This window comes from Plodia interpunctella, chromosome 16 (assembly GCF_027563975.2).
Source record: "Plodia interpunctella isolate USDA-ARS_2022_Savannah chromosome 16, ilPloInte3.2, whole genome shotgun sequence".
NCBI classification, from domain to species: Eukaryota; Metazoa; Arthropoda; class Insecta; order Lepidoptera; family Pyralidae; genus Plodia; species Plodia interpunctella.
This window is the reverse complement of record NC_071309.1, coordinates 6,283,945-6,302,094: the sequence shown is the minus strand read 5'-3', so window position 1 is coordinate 6,302,094 and position 18,150 is coordinate 6,283,945. Positions and strand designations below refer to the sequence as shown.

At 32.6% G+C, this 18,150-nt stretch overlaps 1 protein-coding gene across 8 annotated transcripts in view; it reads left to right on the top strand.

The window, feature by feature from the left end:
• The window catches only part of dac (dachshund), a 146,038-nt gene that overhangs the window by 59,833 nt on the left and 68,055 nt on the right, over positions 1-18,150 (top strand). For all 8 annotated transcript variants that reach the window (XM_053756914.1, XM_053756915.1, XM_053756913.1 and 5 more), the window contains 2 exons: positions 11,823-12,012; positions 14,791-14,850. In XM_053756914.1, coding sequence (XP_053612889.1) covers positions 11,823-12,012; positions 14,791-14,850 — 250 coding nt within the window. The remainder of the gene's footprint in view (positions 1-11,822; positions 12,013-14,790; positions 14,851-18,150) is intronic.

The following is an 18,150-nucleotide window of genomic DNA, read 5'->3' as shown; positions in this document are numbered from 1 at the left end:
GAACACTAGGATTCTGTTTGCTTGGTTAACTATATTTAACATTCATGTCTGGCAAACGGTATTTATTATTTCTTACTACTAACTAGGCTCTAATTACATATGAAGTTCTGTACCACGACGGCTATTAACTAGGCCGGGTATTTACATGAAACAGCGCTTTCAACGTTTATCGAATTGCAAAAAATGATTCATTGCAATCAGTGATTCGAAAGTATTAATTGTTTTGCTCACCCCACATGTGCAGTGCTCATCCATTGTAAGTACATAGCAATGTTTAAGGAGACGAAGACGGAGATCACTAGAAGAGGCACTTTAATCTCAAATATCAGAAAATCAATTTTGACTCAAAGACGTTCTAAACTACGCTGCGAAGTGGTTTTCACTATTGGATAGGAAATTGCTTGGGAAAAGGTTTTGCTTTTCACAAAGTATCAAAACCAATATATATTTTATAACTTAATAAAATTACAACAACTAGATAGTTAATTCGTTTAATTTTGCCACAATCACACACACAAACAAACATACACAACAACATATAAAATAAATAATTAAAAACTAAACAGAAAATGAACGAACACAGTCACATTACAAAACATTTTTTTTGCACAGTATGTTTATGTTTCTGTTGCAATAAGGGAATTAGGCAGACTTTATCGACTACTGCCAGAAAATTGTTAAAGTAGTGGATAATAGAAATAAGGCTTATATGTATGTTCTCATTATATAAGTTAGTATATAGGAGTAAACATACAAAAAAAAGATGTATTAAAAAACCTAAATAGCAAACATGTAAGTAGCATAGCATACAGTAAGATAAGACAACTAGAAAAGTAGAAATAAAAAAAATAGTGTATTATTTATTATAATCCTGAAATATAAAGCCAAGTAATAAAACATTAAAAATAGAGTAGCATACAGGCATCCCACCTGTCCGGAATAAAAGGAGTTGTATGAATGGAAACGTATCAGAATGAAAGTACGAGAAGCATAAATGCGAGAACTGGAATGAATGAGAATAGTAAAATCAGATTCCTCCGATTAAGTTGGAGGTATCAGAAAAAAAGGTTATTCTATATAAAACTGTTTTCCAAAACATTTTCTTTACATATATTTTCGAGACGAGTCGCACTACTCGTTTTAAGAAATCCTGATATTAATGAAACTAATCGATGCTACCGTCAATCATTAAAAAAACGGACGTGACCCGTATATTAAATGAAGAAAATATTAACATGTTTTTATTTAATAAAATCAGATCTACGAAAAGTGACCTACCGACCCCACATGAAGTGGGATAAGGGTAGGCTGATGATGAGACTTAGAAAAATATCATATGAAACAGTATCTTAACAAAATAAAAGGTAGGATGAGTTACTTATCACATTTTGATATATAAGATGAAAATGGATAATTTTAAATTAATATTTAACATTCAGAAAACCTACACTGATTCATGATCATGATTCATTTAGGGGACCAAATAGTGGAGCTGTGTGGAATAAGCCATAAAAAGAAATGGCAACTATAATCATAGCTATTGTTAAACTCCGCTGCCAAGCGCATCGAACGATCCGTAGTCGTATTTGATATATATTTTTTCATTTTAATCGCTAATTAACACAAGTCACTCCTAATGCAATGATGAGTAATTACTGCACTGTGGCATAATAGACCACCGCTAAGTAAGTGCAGTTAATGCCACGTATATTAGTGCCGTAGTAACAGGGACGAATTCGCAATGAATTTCGATAGGTGTGAAGTTGACTGTACTTGGTGGTTCGCAAAGCGTTTCGACCGCTACGGCAATCCGTCAATTTTCTTGAGGAAGGAAAAATTTCCAAAATCATAAAATTGAAATTACTGCAGTACAGAGTAATTAATGTAGTCATATAGTAAAACTCATTCTTGTTTTTGTTAAAATTTGAAACATTGTAATGACAGCGCGACCGCTGCGTACTGTCTGCAAGTACAGTCAACTTCACACCTATCGAAATTCATTGCAAATTCGTCCCTGTTACTACGGCACTAATATGAAGAGCATTAACTGTACAGTCGAGGATGAACCTGAAGCACCTGCTTTAGAAGTTAGTTGGGTGGTGGGTTCGTTTTATTTACACCCGACTGTGAATGTTATATTATTAGCGATACTTTATAGCTTTATCTGTATATGGGGATTAAATCTAAAGTTGGTCATAGTTTTTAATGACCCACTGTTGGGGCACTGGCCTTCCTTATTGATGGATAAGGAGGATGACCATGACCTACTGATGTTCCATTAGGACCCAAAGATGGACCCCATAAACGCCACGTTTCCGACTGTTCACGATAAAAAAAAACTACTGCACGTTTAAGTTACTGTACTGAATCTTAAGGTGTATTGATAAACGTAATAATGTATTTTATTACGTTATTACCCGAGTGACGCCGGGACATGCCCATAGTAAATAATAAAAAAGACAACAGTTTATAATATTTTTATGATTAAAAATAAAATAGTGAATTTGAAACTCGCAAAAAAATTGTGTTCTATCTACTTTTACATTCCATATTTTAGTTAAATAGAACTAAAATATGGAATGTAAAAGTAGATAGAATTATAATCTCAATATAATAAAAAACAATTAAATTAAACTGATGACTGAACAGTAATACATATTCTAGTATGTTTTTGTGTTGCCAGCTCATAATAAGTGGCGGACAGGTCACTTTGTTGCGAAAACACCTGTGTTTAATTGACGACTGACATAGTTCTTGTTGGTGAACTTTTCAAAAGCACCTGATGTTTAGATAAATATATTTATGGCTCTATTCCGTACTTATAGGGTGGGTTGCACCATTTAACTTTGACGTTAACTTTAACCTGCGCATAAAAACAAGTAGTTATATCCGGCGTATCTCGGCGCGCAAGTTAATGTTAACGTCAAAGTAGACTGGTGCAACCCACGTTTTTATTCCAATCTTGTACGAAAGTATTGTAAAATGCTATTACTCTTATTAATTCCATAGTTTATTTCAGTATTTACTCAAGGGATCCCTAAAAACAAATTAATTGAGTTCCACCTGCATACTTCGCCCGACATTTGCTTTTTGCAATATTCGTTAAAAGCATTATTGATTTAAATTATCGACAGTTTTGCACCAACATTAATTGATAAGTAAATTAGTTTATTTGTATGCACTGCAGTTGAGGTGTTACGAGGTGCAGACAATGTGATCAGACACGGATTACATTAATATAAGTTGTGTTATTACTATTAATTTACCGAGCATTATATCAAAATACATCATCAAATATGTAGCTGTGTTATAAATAGTATCATATTTGACTATAATGTTGTCTGTTTTTTATATATTTCTATTAGCTTATTTTAAACGATGTGTGAACTGAAAACAAATTGCAATAGTTTGGGTAGGTATATTTATAAATCGAAGACAGAGAAAAATAGTATAGTTTTCTTTGGTCCCCATTTTATATATCGATGTTTCATTTTAAATACAACATTGTCATTCAATCAACATTATTTCACGCGCCTAAAGGACACATTATTTTTATTGACCTTTAATAAATTAAAAGTATGTCTCTTTATATTCTTCATTCAGCTCATTGTTAATTAAATTACACGGTGGAGATGATTCCCTGATGTTTTGTAACTATTTTAAGAACAAAACCGTGTGATATTCGTAAAATGTGACTCTTGCATTGTGGTTAATTAAGCAAAATTCGCCGTATTTACAAAAAAATATGAATGAATTGGATCGTGACAATTTGCGTATGAGACTGGCATAATAATTGGATGTATTTATTAATAAATTAAATTATAGTCGCTCTTGGTCATTGGTGCGCGCACTATATACTTATTATCGTAATCAAAGAATTTTTATTTCACCAATAAATATTTATAATTGTAAATGTGCAAGAAATATGATGCAAAAGTAAAACTTCATCGTGATTAGAGTATATAACCTATTTAGTAACTAGTTAGGTTAGTCAATATATTTTATTAGGGAAATGTACGATAATATCTATTATTTGTACATAATCTGACCCCAGTAAAGTCAACAGTATGTCAAGCTACCATATTCTATGCCAATTCATCGCTATTACCGTCATATACATCCATGTAAGTGACTTTCGGGTGACTGTACCAGAAGAGTGGACGACACAAATACGAAATTAAAAATAAATGTTCCATTCCGTTATTTCTTGATACTTATTTCTCACTTACGAGGTAATATTTCTTGATTACATATTTTCGTATAAAGAATTTAGCGATTGACTAAATCATAATGACATAATTCAAGTGCATCCACAGTGCATCGTAATAATACGATGCTTTGTCGATAGATACTTTCTTAACAAGAATAATAATGCCCATTATATAAATATATGCCTTATTTCGATTGCATAAAATTTAAATTGCATTGGAAACAATTTCATAGCGTGTTGATTCGATACAATTTTTGTTTTTGCAACATTGTTCTTATTTTTTTCTATTTAGCCGTTAATAAGGCAAATTGATCAGTCTTCGTCTATTAATTAGACAATAAAATTGACGCAATAATGTGTGATAGCAACTTATTGGCTATTTAATTAAGTGACAATTGTTTTATTCAATTGACAATTATTTTTAACATTTACAAGGTAAAATATTTAGTTCTTTGATGGAATTCATATGTTAGTTCTGAATTAGCCTTTGAAGTTTTATATCTAAAAGATTTCATTCACTGAGTGAATGGGTAATCTTTGATATTGAAATGAAGCACAGTATCAGACATTCTCAAAGTAGCAGCTGTACAACCACGGACAGATAATCTCTCCTTTGTTATGTTATTAATAAAAATATGGATCCATATTTCTGTATCGCGCTCACTTAACAATGGCAACTATTCTTTTGTTACGTTTTATGGATGACTTCATATTTGTTGTAATTGCAACATGTTACGAATCGGCAATTTTGGATTTAATAGAAATTTGTTTTTTTCATCTGTAAATGTTTGTTATTTGTATTGAATTCAATTTTTGAACTGTTCAGATTACATATGGTACTTATAAACGTTAGAACATTATGCACAAGTGTTTTTACTGTTTGATTCTAAATCACATCTGACAACATGACGAAACATTCTTTTTTTTCTAATTCCCATAAATTATATCTTCCAATCAACTTTCCTTTGATTAGCACTTTGACTCTAAAAGTTCAATTATACAAAGACTGTATGAAACTTTGCAAAGACAAAAGTGTAGCCAATAAATTAAAACTAGTTACAATCTATTTAGTTTTAGCTTGTGATATAGATACATTTTTCACTACAGCCATCTATATACCAGTAATTCACAAACAAATCCGGCAATATTATTAGCAACATTTCTAAATTGGATAAATAGAACCAATAATATAAAGTATAACACGTTATAACATACAGCACGAGACATGATAACCCAACACGTATTTATCCGGAGTAAAACTGTGCGCCGGTCAATTCACGAGTAATTAAGTCTGACCCTCTTTCGCACTGAGGGTAAAGTTTTATTTGACCCGCGAAGCCCCCGATTCCCGCTAAACACCGTAAAGATTTCCCGTTTTTCCCCGGATCTTGATTAATGTGCCCGTTTCGTGTGAATGACTGCATCGTTTTGTATTTATTGCTATTTATGTAATTAATCTGCTCTATTTAGGGTTTATGGCGGTTATATGCTGTTTAATTATGATACAGGATATCGCGTTCTTATAAGATAAATTATATTAATAAATTTATGTAATTTATTTTATGTATTCCTAATTATAATATCTGGCGGGAATGTTTTGTATTTTCTATTTTCTGTAAGGATTTTTTTATTTGGTGAGAACCGAGTAAAAAAAAAATCCTTATTCGAATAAAAATTCTTAATGCCCGATAGCCTGCTTGGCAGTATAATAAAATCGGTCAATCTTTATTTAATACATTCAGTTTCCAAAATATCCATTAATTGGTATAATTTGAGAACTGAATGTATTAATTGGAATAAATGATTTATTACACTTATGATTAATACAATATTATCTGACATGTCTAATCAAATTCTACTTAAGAAATGCACATAAGTTATACCTAAATAGATATTTGTATCAAAGTAATATGTTTCATGTTCTTGAATTCTCAGCGAAATATCCACTTAAATAGTCAAGCAAAAGTAATTTAAAAGAACGTTACACGGCGAGGCTTGTTATCCGCCCCGTACTAGACCATAACTCCTCAAATTGCGTTCACAAGTAAGGGACGAGGATTAGCGTGTGCTAGGGCAAATATTTTATTACAGTCCAAATCTCCAGCCCTCAACGTTTTATTGTTCATAAGGCTCGTCCGAGCCAAATGAAAGAGTTTATGACCGAGACGTAAGACTGTCAGTGTTGCCAACTTAAGAAACGCAAGAATTTTGAGGAAATTATAATTTTATCACTGGTTAATATAAAATTTAAGTTGTGAAACACATGGACTTCTATCAAAAATGTAAGATAAAAACTTTTTAACAAGTATTTGTAGGTTTGAAAAAAAGTCGAATAAAGTCAAAAGAGTAATTATGAACCTTATTAAGAATTTTTTATACTCTTTACATATTCTTATTTCCATATCACATCTGAGTCAAATAAAATTAATAGATTGCATTTTCAAATAAATGTTTGTTTTTGAAAGCTATACAGACAATATCATACATTTTTTGACAAGATTATGAGTAGTCTGGCAACACTGGCGATCCGTCTTGTTGACTCAAGTTATTGAGCGCCGTTGTTGGCGATTGTGTATTACTGTTATTGATTGTACTCCAGTTGGCGCGTGACTAGTGTCCGTGATTGTACCAGGTCCAATCGACACCTCATTTTTGTTGTACGATTTATTTAGACATCGTAATAAAATTGATAGAATCTTCAATGGTAGACTCCTTGGGTTGGGTTACAGTCAACAGTTACAAAGATTGTCACTGTGAAATTGCTTGAAATATTTACATGTGGTGATAATGCAGTTTATCGACGTAAATATCTTATTTTTAGTTTTTATGTAGCTACGAGTATATCTACGTAACTATTGTCAAGGAATGTATAAACACAGTCCCTAACTTACTTCTTTTATTTATTGAAAACTTCATGTACAAGATTTTAAAAAGATATGTTAAAATGATGGACTTAACGCCATATGGCATTATCTACCAGTCAACCATAAGACCAAACAGAGATAGATTTCCATCTTTTTTTTATTGTTTAAAAAATATGCCAGCTTTTGGGCGCCATTCGAAATTAGCCTACATTTTGTTTCAATAAAATTTTCGTTACTTGAACATATTCCTAATTTAAATTCTGAATTAATCATTTCTGAACTCTGTGACTGCGATTCAGGACTTACTTACATTTGGCTTTACACAGAAAGGACATGTTCAGAGTCGATTATTCACAAAATTGCAGACCGTTATTTCGGCCAATCGTATATGCCATTGGTGTACTGACCGTACAATTATGTATTTATTGTAAACGCTACGATTGCCCGCCGACTGTAATTTGCTTTTAATTCGACCTCCTTGGTATCATTTTCGAGTTTCTTCGTTTTGCCGGCCCTTGAAGATTTGTTGAGGTTCATATCACCACTGGAATGCGGCGTGGAGATGATATTTAATATTTTTTTAGGGTGTCGTACCTATCTTTTTGAGTAGTTATATACAAAAAATAAATGTAAAAATAAAATACAAAAATATAATATCCTACATTATTATATAAATATTTATTTAGTTTCCATGTTGTACTACATTTCTTCCTGCGCTTATTGTAAAAATCAATCAAAGAGAATGGCTATAAACTGGATTTTTCTCATTGGTGCCCATCACTTGTCACCTTTCTGAATTCCAATTCAACCAATAAGAATACAATTCAGGTAAATATGGCTTTCGAGTTAAATGTCTCTTGGATTTTGTGTACTTTAGGGATAATGGTAAATTTCAGTCGAAAGACTTAATTACATTTACATACCTATCTGATTGGATGATAAGAGCCTTGTAAGGAATAGAAATATAAAAACTCACATTACCTGACCTATGTTTATATCGTCATTAAATTGAATATTTATTATTGATTGCTACATTGTATTTCGTTTATTATCGTCATATTTATACTCAGCGGCTTAATATGTCCAGTAATTTATTCCTTTCGCGTGATTTACAGGCCATTACGGTTACGTTAGGGTTTCCAGTTAAAACCAAAGAGTTATAAAGTCTAGGAGGTTGCATTTACGATAGATATTTCCTATTTTACGATGGCAACATAACTTTAATAAAATGCCTTTTTTTCTTTTTTAATGTTTAAAGCGACTCCACGCATGCGACTGTTCGCAAATTGAACGTTCGTACTACTCATGACATTTATGGACTTGCTAAGTTAAAGATTGTTAATACTCAAAATGCCGTGTAGAAGCGTGATTAAATAAATTGTATATGCTTGTAACATTGTTTGTATTTATATATTTTCCGTATTATTTATTAGACACATTAGTTTTAATAGGCTTTTGTATAATTACTACACTTTGCAACTTTCAATTGTATTATAAAATTTTTGATCAAAATTTTGAAACTGTAGTATTTTTGAGTTATTCAGATCAATGTCTTCGCGAGTTCTCGGTTGCCTTCGGGTTTGCGATTTAAGAGGCACACTATTTTGACGAATATATTAAATAAATATATTAGGACAAATCACACAGATTGAGCTAGCCCCAAAGTAATATTATGTAATATAAAAACACCACATAAAATGTAATCTTCATGAACAAAAATAAGAATATCAAATAAGCTTCTGGTGTTCAAGTTTAAAAAATTCATGGTATATACATATTTTTCCGATTTGATGCTCGTCCTTTGCGGTTATGATTGCTTTTATCCCAACCTCCTTTAAACACATAAGTGATATAATTGGGGTCCCGATTCTATCGATTCTAATTCGAAATAATGGCCGGTAATTTGGTGCGATCATTTGTCGAGGACAATCGATATTCGATCAATAAATCGATGAAAATCGTTATAATAGCGGTTTGGAATCGACGTTTCATTTCTTTAAATGCCTGATCAGTGGATTCGCCTAATAATAGTAATAACGGTAAACGATGAGTATTTTAATCGATTAGGGGTTAAGAACCATTTTGAGGTTTTTTATCAGCCATTTTCAACGTTATTATAAAATAATTGTAAAAGTTTCTTTTTTATATCAGTTATGGAAGTCCATACTAATATTATAAATGTGAAAGCCTGTCACGGCTAAATGGCTGCGTCGATTTTGATGAAATTTGGTATTATGCATGTAGTTAAACACCACACACATACCTATGCTATACTTTTTTTTTTTCAAAAATCAAACAACCAAATGGCTATAATGGGGCGATCGTTCGCAGGCGAAGCCGCGGGCAAAAGCTAGTTTTTTTTAAATATGTAATAATGTTATTATTAGCCTCAAAGTCTCGCAACGGGGGACAGGCATGTTTTCACTACAATCTATAGTATTTACCTGAACTTTCCAAAAGAGACCCGTAGAAAGGGTTAGAACCACAGATTATGAGAATTTAACACATATCGGTTAATTACCACTGCGGTTAACCGCGGCCGGTTTTACGTTACGCCTCGGGATTCGTAAATACGCTTTTTAGTCTGACCCGCTTGCGGTTTTGGCAGCATAACGTGTTAGTTGGTTCTGTTCGACTAATTGCTCAACTAAGTCACGTACTCCCGGAATACTTGTTAGAATGGGATATATTTTACAATCCCATCTAAAAATCATTAAAAAAGCATTATTATTTTAGATTGTTTTTTCACTGGGATCTGAAATGTCTGATGTTCAAAATTTTTTGTATTTAAAAAGTATCAAACCCACTTTTTAATAAAGAACAGAGGTGACGCCATGTAAGTAAAAAAATGTAGTAAAAATATCTTTTTTCTTTTTTTTTAATAATAAAAATACGGACTATAAATCTATTACGCTAATAACAAGTAATATTACGATATATATAATAACTAGGATTGAGTATAAGTAATGGGATTTTAACTTGATATACTTTTCGCACTTATTAGTCTTAATAAGAATACAGTATTTTAATTTTAAACCAATAGAGTCGCCTTAATCCTAATCCCTATTATAGATCCAGTTCCATTAACAAAAGTCACTTATTCCTGTGAAAGTTATTGCACCTAACTAAACATTTGTCCGAAATTTCGTACAATTTATTTGTAAACAAGTAAACAGTCTGTTTAGTGTTTTCGAGAAAATCCAATGAATTTTGAATTAAATACAAAGTTAGTACTGTATGGCTCAAAAGATAACCGTAGCGGTTAACTAAGTAAATAGACCCAAACAATTAATTCAGGGTCCATTGGTCATAATGTTTGTTTGTCTGTGAGTCGATAACTTGAGGGTGCATTTAGCTTATTCTGTGATTCATATAAATTGACGTGAAAGATTTATATCGTTTAGATTTCATATTTTAATTTTAAAAGTTTAATAAAACATTATGATTATTCTTAATTATCAGAATTTTATCTTTTCTGTGCCAATATTTACGGTGAGTTTCGTTAATTGTTATTTTTATTGTTCCAAAAAATGTGTGAGAAAATAAAAATTCAATGCAGATCCAATTTATCTGATCAAATCCAATATCGATGAGTCTGTTCAATATGGCAACTGTCCTGTGGTAATTCGATTTAGAACACAATATAAAATAGAGACATAAAAGTTCGAATATTTTTTCAAATTTAAAAATATCAGTAATTTTTTAAATTTCAAAAATACGAAGACAAAAACTTACCTTTAAAATATTAAACATGGCTTACCCACCCGATTTACCAAACCATAAAATTAAATTTCAGAAGTACTTCGAAATCAAAGAGCGAGTTGTTTTCCAAATATTTGTCGAACAGGTCTGCGTTTCGGATCGGCGATAATTAAAATTCCCGTAACACAATAACACGTGTCCCTTAATCGCGGGACAAAGCAACAATATAATATTCAGTAGTCCCGAAATCCAGCCAAACAACTCACAATGGAAAAGGGTATTCCTTTAACGGCCCAAACGCTAATTCGTGTTTAATTCGACACCTTGTTAATTGTTTCCGAACCCGGCGGTTTGGTGACCTCCTGAGGGAGAGGTGGACACCGGGCACCTAAAAACACCCACCCGGGGAGTCATTTTAAGAATATTTGCCCAACACCCTCTATGTTTACTTGGGTTGTTTGTGGTACCCAGAAAACAATAGTCCGAAATTCATTGCTCATTTTATTATTGTTTGTACACCGTTTTACGGCCGATTCGATTATTGGAACGTGTAATTAAATGATAATACTGGGCATTAATTGAATTTTACCTGAACACTGCTTTTGAGTGCTCTGCTATTTATTAAAGATCGGCGAATGGAAATTAGAAATGATTTCGCTCGCTTTCCCTAAGTGCTGCTTGATGCCCGTTTTCATTAGCAATGTCTGATGTTGCGATGTTAGCTAAATAATATTGAGCATTAAATTCTGCACTTCAGAATTTCATAGTTTTCAAAGACTTATTTATTAATGTTTAGGTACCTACTTCTTCAAATTGTGATTATCATGCTAATAATTTTGTAATAGACGAGAAATCATCGAGCATAAAATAGTTTTGATAGAGTGTGTTGCTTTTACACTGTTCTTATGTTTTGAAAGGATTTAAATGATATTGTGATAATATTAATGATTTTATATATACTAGAATATAGTATCGTTAAGTTAGCAACCCAAGTTTCGAACTTACTTTGGGGCGTTTATTATATTCTTGATATAAAATTGTTGCAGAAATGGCGCGAATGGAGAAGTCTCCTTTGTTGGCGAACGGGTACAACGCGCCCCCTACTCACCTTGGCCCCATGGGCTTCATGCACCAGCACGCGCTCATGTCCCCGGGGATGCCTCACCACGGCGTGCCCAGACCCGACGGCTCCATCATCAAGGGCCAGCCGATGCACAATATGGAAGCACTCGCGAGGTAAGACAATACATTTTATATTTATTTCTTACATTTTATAAAACAAAGTTCTATCTTGTCTGTCTGTTGGCGATATACTAAAACTACTTCGAGGACTTGCATGCGGTTTTCATCAATAGTGATTCCTGAAGAAGGTATGGGTGAATAATATGTTATGTTTTAACCTGAGCGAAGGCGGGATGGACCGCTATTTGTCGAATAAATAGGACATATCACAATGTTTTTTAGACAGAAACAGACAGCGAAAACAAAACACAATGTGTAGAGTACTTTTTATACGTAAAATGATGCTGTCTTGTCAAATTCGTGAATAATGTCTACCGAAACGGGAAATCCTTTACGGATAATCATGTCAATCTCTATTTTAACCATATACCTATCGACATATAATAGCTATGGATCATAAGGAATGACTATTTCTATGCTGAGCGTTCCCGGCGGTTTCCTCAACCATGAAGCGTCTATGCTCAGTCGTCTGTATTCATAATGGAAAAAGAAGTCAGACAAATAGCCCCGTTTTTACAGCACCTTCCGACAACTCCTACTAATATTATAAATGTGAAAGTTTGTGAAGATGTATGTGTGTATGTATATTTGTTAATCTTTCACGAAAAATTTACTGGACGGATGGTTGTGAAATTTGGTATACGCTTAGAATGTAACCTGGAATAACACATAGGGTATGTTTTATCTCGAAATTTCCACGGCAGCGAAGCTCCAGGGCGTAGCTGGTAATTTTATATGTATTTTTAGAATTGGTTTTCACCAATACATCCATCTAGTTGGTCAAAACAACTGACTAGTAATAATTTGCCCCAAGCGGAAATTGTCCGCAATAGTTCGAATTAATTTAATCTATGAAGGCGCGGGTTTATCATGCATAGCAAATGAAATGTATTTTGTGACCATTAATTTTAATGCAGTCCTGTCTCTGTCTCCTGCTAAGATTTTACCGATGTCAGTGATTTGGGCCAAATAAAAAAAAATTAAATGGGATTAATTAGATATTCTAATGAATACATATTTAAATCATTTTAACAGGTAGGTGTATTGTAAAATCCACGTTTAACGTTAACTTGTAAGTAGGATACCTGTTTTAATTAACCAACGAAATGTTTTTCTTGTTTATTCATATCTCTTCTTCGAAATATTTTTCGGAATACCAGTAATCGTTGAAAGTTCAATTAATATTGTAGGATAGGCTTCTCAGAATGGAAATTTCCGCTAAAAGTTTGTTTTTATGTACCACAGTTTGTTAATTCCATATGTATTTATAATAATAAAATAGGCAATTCGTATTGTAAACATTATCTATGGGAATATAATGCTTTTGTCGCTGTTAGAAATAATATAGTATAGATTGCTGAAATCGATTTAAATAGATAAAAATATGTCTAGAAGAAATCTCACTTGACTATAAAGTGAGATTTCTTCTAGACATATTTTTATCGCTTATATAGGACATTCTGTCACCATTACAATCGATACTCTCTTCGAACCCACAATATCCTTGATAGCCATCTTTGTATCTTGATAGCCATGTTTGATTGTCTTGGTAGCCATCGCTTATTTGGGTTTCCTATATTCATAAAACTCAACATATACGATATCCAACATGCTCAACATATTAAAATTTTAATACATTAGCAAGTTGACAAAAAGAAACCTTTAAATGGGGGCGCAGGTTAAGCGACGTCTACTAATCCGGTTAGATACGTACAAACAGACTGCCCCCACTTCCGACGAAGACCCACAACTTACCCCACTGTCTTACTGAGCACCTGTAATACTGAACAAGTGCCCTGACCGTCCAATCGATCAAGTTATTCGATACATCGGTAATATCCTACAAGTGTCCTATAGACTTAAATTTGGCTATGTAATTTTGATACTTGTTATATAATAATTTTCATAAATCTGTTTGTTTTTTTTTTATCTTAATAGTTTTTGTCAAGCACATTACAGGCATATGCGTGACTAAAAATCGACCATGTGGTAACTTAGCTCTTGGAACGGATTATATTTATCTATTTAAGACTGGGTTGCACCAGTCAATTTTGACGTTAACTTTAACCTGTGCAAAAAAACCGCAAAGTACGACATTTTGTCTAAACGTCAAAATTAACGTCAATATTTACTGATGCAACAGAGGCCTTTATATACTGGACAGTGACAAAAATGAGGACAATTTGAAGAATATATCTTATCTTAAAATTTTAAATGGGCTATACTCTAAATTTTAAATGAGCACAAATAAAAATATCAAAAATGAATTTTTACAAAATAATTGCGGTTAGTACCGTTATCTTTTCATTCTGTAACATGTTTCTCAGAAATATAGAAACACTCTCATTGTCAAAAAAGTAAAAAAAAAAGAGTATAAATACGATCAGAGCGAAACGAATCATTAATTTAACATAATCAATAATACCACCCTTGTACTACGATTCTAAGAAGTTTTAATGAAAACAAAGAGTTAAAAGTAATCGAGAAACAATTTGGAGGATCACGCATGAATTGTTACGGCACAAATATAAGCAATTGTTTTTAAAACATAATTAATTGTTCGACCCCTCGTTCAGCCTAACGGAACATTTAATATTGAGTGCTCATAATTATTCCTTTTTACATTCAAACCCTTCCATTTTGTAACTTTACTTTTGAAACAATTGAAGAAATTTTCTTTATCTGTATGTTTTTTTTCTATTTCATTGATCTTTTTATTTGAATATTATGTATTTCTTCTTTATTTTTCTTATTTTAATTTATTGTCAACAGATCTGGAATTTGGGAGAACTGTAGAGCGGCGTACGAGGACATCGTCAAACATCTGGAAAGGTAAGAAGGCTTACTTTCCTGCTTAGTATTAAAATCTACGCCTTTTTAAATGAACGTCTACTTTTAAATCATGAACGCTCATTATATAAAAGCTCTATACAATTCTGAAAAGAACTGACACATAATTTAGTAGTTCTTAAATTTCTGCTGAAATTAATATGGGGCAATAATTAGGTTCATTACTTAATGTTTATTCTGAATTTCTCTAATCATTTCTTCACTCTTTCTTTTGATCATACACAACATCGAAACAAACAATCTCGATTTACATTCGAAAGGAATTCGACGTAGATCGCATACAGTTAATTTAAATAGGGTGCAGATATCACGGGGCTGTGAAATTAGAGGAGACAATTAGATCCACGGATCGGGTGTATTTTTAACAAATGACCGTCGGCGGGGACGGTTGCGGGGCGAGAACAATTCATCAAACTCATTCGGGGCTAATCTCGATGCGAGGAAAAAGCGGCTCTCATGTAAATTGGCCCGATTTCGAGGGCCAATCGGTGGGGGAAAGCGCTTTTCTTTTCTTGTTTAATGGATGGTGATTGATCGGCGGGCACGCTTTGAACGATACTCGCGGTTTTGACTACATTTCCGAGTGCTACTACTGTTTTCAACCGCGTTTGATTGACTACGCTCCCTTAAGAACTGAGTTGTATCAAAAAGAGAGCGTGCATGTAACATAAAATGAATAAGTAGAAGTAATGTTTAGTCCGCCACGTTTTATCAGCACTGTTTCTTTTCACGTCTAATTTTATGTTTTCAACCGTATAGTCACGGAACTACGCCTTTTAGCGTTGTAGCATCAAAAGTAGGTGTGTTTTAGGAGCAACTTAACACTTTATGGGGTAAAAATGATACGTCATTGATATAACAATTTATTTTTTTTTTGTTTCTATTTGTTTTCTTATTCAACAAACTTATATTAAACAATCACCTGGAATAAATATTTTTCAGAGATTGAGAGAAGGGAAGTCAATACGAAATATAAGCATGTATTTGTCAGTTAAAAAAATTATAAAAGTTCAATCATAGGGTTTTCGACTTAATGATGTAAGTGCATTTAAACAACATTAGTGTCCAGTCTGTAATGAGACTTCCGATATTAATTGCTACCACCATGTAGCGACAGTGACAGTTAACATTTCAGTAGTTGTTTATTTGTTTGTAATAACTTTATTGCAGGAAAACATGTACAATAATTAAAAGTAATTAATATACCTAACGACAAAAAGATGCTAATGTGCAACGGCGGACTTATCCCGTATAGTATATGTCATGTATTCCTCTTACTGCCAACCGGCGATAGATTTTTGCCAGTTAGTCCGATCCAATACTTGTGAAATACGATTTTTAACGCTATCGGTTCTATATTTATTTTAGACCGGACCTGATCGGCTACTAGATTATATACGGTTTTAAACGAATCGACCGAATTAATTTGAATATTAACAGATTAAATTTTTTTCCTCTTTTTCTCTAAAATATTATATTAATAAAAAAACACATACAATATTTTATTGAGATATAATTATCAAATCTGAGTAAAAGAGGGAAAGTTTTTAATTGTTAATTTTCAAATTAATACGGTCGATTCGTTTAAAACCGTATGTAATCCCGTAGCCGATCCGGTCCGGTCCGGGCGCGGCTAGAATTACAGTCGGACACCGGGCCGTGTACCGATGTGTCACTGTCAACCGGCCATCGCCCGCCGAGGACGCCGGATTAGGGATGTTTTAAAAGAAATTATCCTGCTATATATACAGACTAGACAAAAAACAAAAGATATATATATATATATATATATATATATAATTACAAATTTTAATTCAAAGTACTTTAATCAACTAAAAAAATTACATCAGATATCGACGTCTAATTTACTTAAAACATAAGTGAAAAAGAACTGGCGCTACAAATATCACCAATATATACTTTTCTTCAATGTCATCAATTAAAAGCGTGTTATATTTATTTTAAAACTAAGTGGACAAATGTACATTATATATTACTATTTAAATAATCCAGTAACATGATATTAATGTTTAAATTCACTAGTAGAAGAACAGTAGAGAAATCGACCGTCTTGCTACCCAAAACACGGCTAGATAAACGGCTCGTTAAAAATTAAAAAAAAAAAGTTAAAAATTCTAAAAATATGGATTGCAAAAATACCTTTAATAAAGACCTGATATTGCAAATTCTGACAAAATGCTACTCACCCTTTGCTGCACCACACAGGCTGATAAATATTTGCGATGATATTTATGCCTAAGTGAAACACCTGCGCTTAATTGACGTATTTTATGATACCGTTAATGTTTGTAGGTCGGTTATTAAAGAGGTAAAAATAGTGAGTTGATTCGCACCATGTATGTTAGTCAATCGGGAAGTAGTACCTTTATCATATAATAGTGAAGGTTAAAATAGGAAGAGGTTCTTCAATGAAGATCAGAATTTGGTATACACATTTATTGAATGATTAAGAAGAATCAAATTTCCAATTGACAGGATAAGGAGTCGCTTATTGACTTCAGTTCTACTTTTAACTACCTCTGTGACGGTGGTGTTTAAAGAAGATGTGTGGTATCGTATCTTCTCCACTTCTAATAATGAAGAAGGACATAATAAATGCTAAATTTATATGAGACATATATAGTGGACGAATAGCATTTTTTGTTATAATCGGGCTAACACGTAAATCTGTGACTTTAAACAAGCAGTCATGGTATCTTTATGTATGTAAATGGGTTACCCCGAAACGAATTTGTTTTAGATTATCTTTTACTATTAAATTTGATCTAGGTAAGTGTTATCGTCACATAATCTGTACATAAAACCATGTATTTTATATAACTTTTTATCATCCGAGAGAACCCAGCTTATTTTATTTGACGCCACACATAATCTTAGCTCGTTTAAACGCATGCGCAAACCAGTTCTCAATGCTAACTCCAATTAATTGACAGGATTATCTGAGATTTAATACAATTTGTATTGTTTGTTTTGCTTTCTCTTGCTCCGGTGCTCATTCACGTTCCATTAACAATTAAATTGGATTTAATCGGTTTGTTCTCGCGATACTTATAGCGTAAGATGGATAAATTTTCGTTCGAGGGTATACCAAAGTAAATGATTAATTTTGTTTTAAACATTCGCTTGTTATTAAAGTATACCTACTTAAATTTTAGAGGAATAATGAAATTATCCTGGTTGCAGATAAGAGTAGTGTCCTCAAACTTTCGTCAAACATAACGTTAATTCGTTATTCTGCAAGTCAATGTGTTTTCTTTATAT